This window comes from Octodon degus, unplaced genomic scaffold, assembly GCF_000260255.1.
Source record: "Octodon degus isolate 3935 unplaced genomic scaffold, OctDeg1.0 scaffold00323, whole genome shotgun sequence".
NCBI classification, from domain to species: domain Eukaryota; kingdom Metazoa; phylum Chordata; class Mammalia; order Rodentia; family Octodontidae; genus Octodon; species Octodon degus.
Window position 1 is genome coordinate 13,391 of NW_004524899.1, and position 8,955 is coordinate 22,345.

Consider the following 8,955-nt stretch of genomic DNA (forward strand, 5'->3'; position numbering starts at 1 on the left):
TTTTTTTTTTTTTTTTTCTGGGACTGGAGATTGAACTTGGGACCTTGCACTTGCCAGGCAGGCACTTAGGCCACTAAGCTATTTCCCTAGCTCCTGAGTTGTCTCTTTATTACAGCTTTTAAAGGTATTTTTTGTGTTTTATGGGTGAGAGTCTTTTGTTAAATACATTTATAACATAAATATCTTTACCTATACTATATTTGTCTTATCCTCTGAAATGAAAATAATTAATTCTCCAAAATTGAAAGGTAGAGTAAATGGGTATTAATGCAATTAGATTGGTCAAGGTTGTGAGAAACTGAGTTTCTTCTCTTTGAATTACCTCTTATTAGTCTACACAGTGAGTTCAAGGACAGCTGGAGCCACATAGTGAGACCTTGTCTCAAAGAAAGAATGAACGAAATAATGAAAGAAAGGAAGGAAGAAAGGGCAGAAGGAAGGGCCGGCCAAATAGATCAGCTGATTAAAGCCCCTGAAAGCAGGCGCAGGGGCTGGGGGTTTGATCCCCGGTCCTGCTATGCCGGCCCTGCCCCGGGGTGTACTGAGACTGAACTTGAGACTAGGTGTGGTGGCACGCACCTGTAATCCCAGCCCTTGGGAGGCTGTAAACAGGCAGATCATTACGGGTCTGATCCAGTAGTGAGACCCTGAACACCCTGTAGACCCTTCCCTAAAATGAAAAAATTTAATAAAAAGAAAGAGAAAAGAAAAAATTGTGTTTTTTCTTCATATAGTAAAGTACAGATAGTGTTGTAACCTACCACACAATTTCAGGGAGCAGAAATTTTGTACATTTTGTACATTAGCTTATTTTTAAAAGACCTATCACATATTTATTCTTAACAAGTATTGACCAGCTTTAGTATTGTTTTCAAAAGCTTTTATTGATTCACCAATAATTCTTTCATGTAGCTCCAGCTTTTCTACTGCTTGAGTCTAACAACCTTTATGTCTATTTATCGTATAGTCTAGTAAAAGTTCTTTTGTTGAAAAGAAATCATTAAAATTGGCACATTTTCTCAATAGAAAATTCAATACACATCAAGGACAGGAAACTAAGTGCACTTAGTTCTATGTGGATTATAATTAATAAATTAGGAAGCAGGAATTTCCCATATTTCTTATCAACAACAGCACAATCTCCTGTGCCTAATTTCCTCAAAGTAGCAACTTTTCCTGCTTCTGTATAGGTGACACTCTGGCCTTTTGATGCAAGATGTCACTATTAGTTTCTGTGTTTTTAGAGGAAATTTTAAGAGAGAATCTTGAGCTACTGGCCAGCTAGCGACTTGCCTCTTCCTTCCTCTGTTCCAATCACCCACAGCTTATTTTAAGTCCTAGGCTTACTCAGAAGGAACAATGGGCAGAACACAAGCAAAGGTGGGCTTGTAGGCAAATTGACTGACCTGCTCACTACGTCCACATTACTCATTTTCTTTCCAGTGGTACTGTTCCTTTTGAGCTTGACTGGCTTATCATTTCCTAGACTGAGTCCTTCTAGACCTTTTCTAACCAACAGATTCACTAGACTTGGAGACATTTTCATGGGTTATTCCCCTTTACTGGTACTTGGCTATCATACATAGTGCTTAGTGTCACCTTTATTTCCCACGTTTCAACTTTCTGTCTGTTCAGTCTTTATGAATTTTTCTGGAAATTTTTCAAAGGATTGCATAAAAATGAAAGTTACTGAATATTAAAATTATCCCTACAAAGAAATCTTTTATTCTAAATAGTCTGTAAGAAATACTTAGGAGTACTTAAAGACTGATTAATCTCAACCGTGGAGAGATACTAATGCTTTAAGTACAGTGAAATTATTTGTTTCTGTGATTCTGGCTCAAATGTACTAACTTCTGGGGGTTTTGTTCAGTTTTGTTTTTTGGTGCTGAAGATTGAAGCCAGGCGAGGCAAGTGCTCCTACCCATGAGCTACATACAAAGTTTTTCTTTTTAAGTTTAAATATTTGGTAATAGTTTTTAGAATTCTAAGGGGGCTCCAGATTCAGAAGCTTATGATTTGGATAAATGATGCATCATGCAATTGAGAAGCTCACTGTCAAGTTAAAACTTTTGGAGGGATAAGATGGGAAATTCTCTTAAGTGATATTAGAGTTATTGGTGTCTGCAGAAGACCCTGCTCCTCATGTTTTATGAGGAGTCGTATTATAAATTAAAATGCTGGCTTTAGGGTTAGAGACTCTGTGTGCTTTATTTTATGATTATATTATATGTTTCAAAAACAAGTGTCTAATATAAGTAACTCTTACTAATGTATTATCATTTTGCACTATCAGAGGATAGCAAGTTAATTTGATGTGTTGTACCCCACACCTTCTAAAAGATATATTGAATAAAAAATCTGTTACTTTTATCTGCTTAAATATTTTTGTTAGTCTTTATTAAATATATATTTCAAATGAATTTTTATTTATGTGTTAAAGCAGTTATATTTTCATTGGCATAATAGGCAAAAATATTTTTAAGTTTTTTCATTTCTCTTTCTTCTTTTTAGGGTAGAGCCTGGATCAGAGTAGCACTCATGGAGAAACACTTGTCTGAATACATTTCTACAGCTCTGAGAGACTTCAAAACAACCAGGTTTAAAAAATCTTTAATTTTCTTTTTTTTCTCCTTTTTTAATTAATTTTATTGAGAAATAGCAGTGAGACAGTTTCAAAACCAATTAGTAGGACAGTTTTAGTAATTAATATATTACATATTGTTGTCTTCATAGTGGTTGTTCATAGTACAAGATGCAGACATGGTATCCTGTCCAAACACTATTACTACAGTTTTCTAATAATTTATTTGAAAGAATCACCTAAAGAATTAGAAATAAAAATAGAGTTCAGTTATTTAGTTTCTAAAACATTGAATTATTTTATTTCCTCCTTTTTTTACTTCTAAGATAAGGTCATTGTGTTCTAAACATATATTTGCCACGTTTATGTAAAATACATATACATTGTACCTGGAATATCCTTTTTCTGAATATTTTGATTCTCATTCTTTCAACAATTGAATATTCATTCTCTCTATAAGCTTTTTCCTGACTGATTTGATGAATGATCTGTGAAATTCTTATATTTCTTCTCTCTTTTTATACTATAGTTTTTCCTTATTTCTTTATTTATAGAGAATGTAATTTAGTAATGTAGCATTTTATTTGTGTGGTACTGGGGATTAAACCTAGAGTCTTTCACTGAGCTACATCCCAGCCCTTTTTATATTATATTTTGAAATAGTTTTGCTAAGTTGCCCAGGCTAGTAGCTGTTTACTTCTCAAATTCATGCATCTCTGTGTGTGTGTGTGTGTGTGTGTGTGTGAGAGAGAGAGAGAGAGAGAGAGAGACAGAAAGAGAGAGAGACAGAGAGACAGAGAGACAGAGAGACAGAGAGAGAGAGAGAGATTGCTTGACTCTGTGTGCTTGACTCTGTGTGTGTTTATTTATTTATTTTTTGTGGTACTGGGGATCAAACTTAGGACCTTGCATTTACCAGGCAGACACTTATGCTGCTGAGCTATTTCTCCAGCCCTGTGTTTTTGTTTTTGTGTTTTTTTTTTTTTTTTTTCAGAACCGGGGATTGAACTCAGGCCCTTGCGCTTGCCAGGCAAGTGCTTATTCTACTGAGCCATCTCCCTGGCCCCACAGCCCTATGTTTTTAGGGCAGCCTATAACAATGATTTTTTTTTGAATTATGTATATTTAAGGGATAATATACTGCAGCCACGTAAAAAAATGGGACCTTACTAACTTTTTATGATGGTAGAAAAGAAGGTCCATTCCAGACATCAGTTATTCTTATTGAACTCTGTTTTGCTGGTCATATCTGTTCTTGAAGAAACCACATTTTTTTTTAATGTATTTAGTACTGAGTCTACAGGGTCTGACTATGTAGATCAGACTCATAGTGATCCTCCTGTTTTCAGCCCCCCCAAGCACTGGGATTACAGGTGTGTGTCACCATGCCCAGTCTCATTCACTGTCTTAGCACATCCCAGGGGCAGGGCTGGCATAGCATGTTGGGGATCGAACCTTGGTCCCTGTGTCTGCCTATGCAGAGCTATCCGCTGAGCTATCTGGCCAGCCCTAAGAAACTACTCTTTTCCATTACAAAAGTAGTTATTCATGAAAATATTTAATGATTTCATTACCTTAGAATGAAACACCACTAACTACAAGCCAACTATAAGCCATAAAATTCCAAATTTGGTTCTTTACTGTGTCATATATTAGATGCTCAGTAGCCACATGTGGTTAATAGGTAGCACAGATGCAGAATATTTTCTTTTTCACAAAAAGTTCTGTGGACAGCATGACTTTAGATGCTTATAAATTGCCATACTTATTTCTACCTCAGTAGTCATATTAGTGAAAAAGAAGACTAGCCAGTAACAACTGTAAATCAGTTTTGATACAGAAACTTAAGCAACAAGAATTTATATTTCTGCAACCTCAATTTTCATGTCTTGATACTTTTTAATATACTAGATTTTAAGAAAAACCTAGACAGGGTTATTATGCCATAGTCTTTTAGCTAACTAGCTGGTAAAAATTCCAGTATTTTAATTATATACTTCTATTTTGTAAGTAATAAAATAACAAGCTTAATTTGGGAGATATAAAGAAAAATGACCATGCTTATAAATTTGTCCAGGATAGAAAGACTTTTCATTAAAAAATTTGCATTTGTTATATATATGCATGTATAGATTGCATTATTTTCTAACAGAAGTATGCTCAGAATATTTTTAAAGGTGGATACATTTCTGCATTTATTACTTCTAGTAAATGAGCTTAATTATGAAAATAAATGGTAAGAATACTAAAGCTTCCAAAATAGAAATAGAGCATAATAATGGATTCTAGTAGCTGAAACCTAAAAATCCTAAACTAAGGAAATGAAAACTAAGTTTATGCAATAAGCATCTCTTATTGCATCCTTTCTACATTGAAATTAGAATATTAATAATCTTTATAAATTTTAGGCTTATTAAAGTTGAAATGATTGGGTAGGGTAGAATAATTCTTGAATAGATTGTTTATAGATTAAGTAGTTTAAATATTAAAAGTAAATTGTTGACTTGTTCATAGGTATAACATGCTTTTTGATAAAAAGGAAATGATTCAGCTCTTAAAAGTCTATGAAGTAAAAATATTCTTGTAATAATACATAAATATACTCTAAAAATGATCTTAGGATATATGTGCAGATACATATACACACACCTAAACACATTTATGTGAATAACAATATGTATATATGAGTATAATGGTTTTGTAAAACCCAAGAAAAGAAGTATATAGGTAGCTATTTTAGAATTCTCATCTTAGAAATAAAAATCTAAAAAATCAGAAGGCCTTTTACTAATTATAATATTTTACTGAAATAAGCAAATAAACTTTAAATAAATAAATTTGAGGGAAAATCTCTAAGTAAACAAATATATTTAAAAAATTAAATTTGTGAACTATAAGGAAATTAGACTTGTATCTTACCTTTCATATGGATGTTTCCTGAGACAAGTGCTTCTAATAGGAGGAGTTAGCTCTAATTTTTTAGGAATCTTGAGAGTATCTGAATCAACTGGAATTCTTCTTCTTCGGGCTGACTTCACAGACAAAGAGTAATGATATCCTTTAAAATAGTTGTACAAGTATTTATGCTAGTATAGGAGGAGCAGTTATATGAGCTAAGACAGGCAACTTTGAAGACACTAAGCAGTGAAAGTCCAAGGATAAGTCTGGGAGAAGGAGTGGAGGGGAACATAAATGCAAGTAGCTGCAAGGATTAAAGGTTTTAATGTGATCTGTTTGCTAAGGTGGAAAATGTCCTAGAGAACAACTGAAAAAAAAAGCCATCTTGAGTTTCATGGTTAAGAGATCAGATATTATTGGAAATTAGATTACTGGAGATGAGTAGTTGGAAGAGTGAAGATTAGAGTATAAATATTGAAAAGAAAAAAAAAGGGGAGAGTTGCTTTGGTCTGTTCTTGAGAAGATTTGCAAATGAGAATAAAGTAAGAATTGAGTTAATTTGCTCAAAGTTTTAATTTGTCTCTACCCACAGACAGGAAAATAATTAGAATTAGAAAAGTTAAACTAAAAAATTTCAAATGTGATATTAGAAACAATATTGGAAATATTTCAGTAAGAACTTGAAATAACAGATAAGGAAAATATGAAGATAAGATTATCTTTATGGAATACCATATATTAGTTTATAATTATAGCATAGAATTAATTATAATGACAGTTGCATTCTAAAGAAATCTTAACTTTCACAATATCTTAAGATGAAAATATATATGAAATAAAACTCTGTAAACCACTGAGCTGTCACAAAAAGATAATAGGATTTGATGAACAATTTGCTCAGTTTTAGAAAAGTAAATAGACTAGTCAATAATAGGTTACCACAATCTTTATAGAGTCAAGAAAGAGTTTTGAAATCTGGATGTACTTAAAGGTTTTACATTAATGTAGTCCTCTTGTGTCCAAGGATTTGTTTTCCACAGTTCCAGTTACCCACCATCTGAAAATACTGAAAAAATTTTGCAAGTAAACAAATCACAAGTGTCAAGTCACTTTTGTTATGGTTCTGTTGTTAATAATTGTTCTATTTTATTGTTGTTCTCTTACTGTCTTAATTTTTAGGTTAAACTGTATCATAAGTACATAGTATGAGGGCCAGCCAAATGGTTCAGTGGATTAAAGTGCCTACAAGCAGGCGCAGGGGCCAGGGGTTCAATCCCCTGGCCTGCCATGCCAGCCCTGTCCTGGGGGTGGGTGGGGGCGGGGTGCGCTGAGACAGAAATTGAGACTGGGAATGGTGGTTGCGCCCCTGTAATCCCAGCACTTGGGAGGGTATAACAGGAGAATCACTACAAGTCCAATCTAGTAATGAGACCCTGAAAGCTCTGTAGACCCTTCCCTAAAATAAAAAAAAGTACATAGTATAGGAAAATACAGAATATATACATTTGCTCTTTGGCTTACAGTGTGGGGTATATCCCAGTAAACCTATGGTGACTTGAAAATGTAAGTAAAAAAATGCATTTAATATACCTAACTTATCAAACATTATAATTTAGCCTAGCTTACCTTAACATTCTTAGAACACTAGGCTTCATTTGGGCAAAACCTTTAACACAAAATGTTTTATAATAGTAATCATGTGATTGCATGGCTGCCTAGGAGCTGCCGCTTGCTGCTGCTGCCTAGCATCACACAGAGTGTTGTACTACATATTGCTATCCCAGGAACTCAAGCTGTGATATAAAGTATCTACCAAACACGTATTGCTTCCTCAGAATCATTACATACAAAAGAAGCAGAAGTTTAACCAATCCTTACTAGGAGGCTTTCTATAAAGTTTTCTATTACCCAGTTTCAAATGCCTGCTGAGGATCTTGGAACATACCTCATGAATAAGGGAAGGCTACTATGTTCATACGAAAAAATAACATTATTAAAAGTTGCTTTTAGGGCTGGCCAAATAGCTCAGAGGATTAAAGTTCCTGCAAGCAGGTGCAGGGTCCAGGTGATTGATTCCCGGGCCTGCAGTGCTGGCCCCACTCCCGGGGCACACTGAGACGGCAATTGAGATTGGGCATGGTGGCATGCACCTGTAATCCCAGCTTTGGGAAGCTGTAAACAGGTGGATCACTACGAGTCTGATCTAGTAGTGAGACCCTGAACACCCTGTAGACCCTTCTCTAGAATAGTACCAAAAAAAGTTGCTCTTGTATAGTCTCTCACAACCTGTTCAAAAAGCTTAAACAGATTAGACCTAAATGTGAGATGCTTAGAAGAAAACACGGGCTGGGGAGGTGGCTCAGGAGAACAAGCGCTTCCCTGGCAAGCACAAGGGCTTGAGTTCATTCCCCGGTTCCACCCCCCCTCAAAAAAAAGAAGAAGAAAACATAGATATAAATCTTTTTTTGATTGAAAAGTAATCTCTTGTGATAGAAAATATACAAAGAGCAAAAGAAAAATGGATAAATTGGGCATAATTAAAATTTTAAACTTTGTCCTTCAGAGGACACCAACAAGAAAGGAAACAGTTAACCCAAACAATGAGAAAATTTGGGGGAACCATATAACTAATCTAGAATATGTCCAAAGAATCTTTGCAACTAATTATTAAAACAGCGTATTTAAAATGCCCAGAGATGGGGCCAGGGATATAGTTCAGTGGTATAGGTGCCTGCCAGGCAAGGGCAAGGTCCTAAGTTCGATCCCTGGTACCACTAAATAAATAAATAAATAGCACAAAGAATCTAAATAAGCATTTCTCCAATGCTTACAAATTATTAATGAACACCAAAATGAATTCCAACATTTAGCCTTCAAGGAAATATAAATCAAAACCACAGTGAAATGCTGCATATCATCTAAGCTGGCCATACAGGGCTGGGGAGATAGCTCAGTAGAATAATGCTTCCCTGGCAAGTACAAGGGCCTGAGTTCAATCCCCAGTTCCACAAAAAAAAAAAAAAAAAAAAAAAAAAAAAAAAAAAAGCTGGCCGTACTCAAAAGATCTCATGATAACAAATTTTGCACAGTTTAGAAAAGTTGGATCCCTCACACATTGCCAGTGGGGGTGGGGAAGGTGTGGATGCTGTAGCTACTTTGAAAAGGTGTTTAACAGTTCCTCTAAAAGTAGAGCATTGACTTACCTGTATAACTCAACATGGAACTCTTAGGTATAGATGTATATGTGTCTCTTTGTTTATATATCTATTTCCAAGAGAACTAGAAATATACTTAGAAAAAATAGATAGACCCAGAGCTCAGGCCCGGTGAGTGAGTGAGACTGCCTGGGGCCACAGGATCCTGAATAGACCCAGGAGCGAAGGCCCTGCAAGTAAGTGAGATGACCCGGGGCCTGTGGGATCCTGAATAGACCCAGAGCCCAGGCCCGGCATGTGAGTGAGACCACCCAGGGC

The 8,955-nt window shown here is 35.3% G+C and overlaps 1 protein-coding gene across 1 annotated transcript in view; it reads left to right on the top strand.

Moving 5' to 3' along the window:
• Rundc3b (RUN domain containing 3B) overlaps nucleotides 1–8,955 on the top strand; it is a gene marked incomplete at its 5' end in the record, with an annotated part of 188,377 nt that overhangs the window by 10,608 nt on the left and 168,814 nt on the right. Inside the window, one exon of the mRNA XM_004647763.2 lies at nucleotides 2,515–2,600. Within this exon, the coding sequence (XP_004647820.1) occupies nucleotides 2,515–2,600 (86 nt within the window). The remainder of the gene's footprint in view (nucleotides 1–2,514; nucleotides 2,601–8,955) is intronic.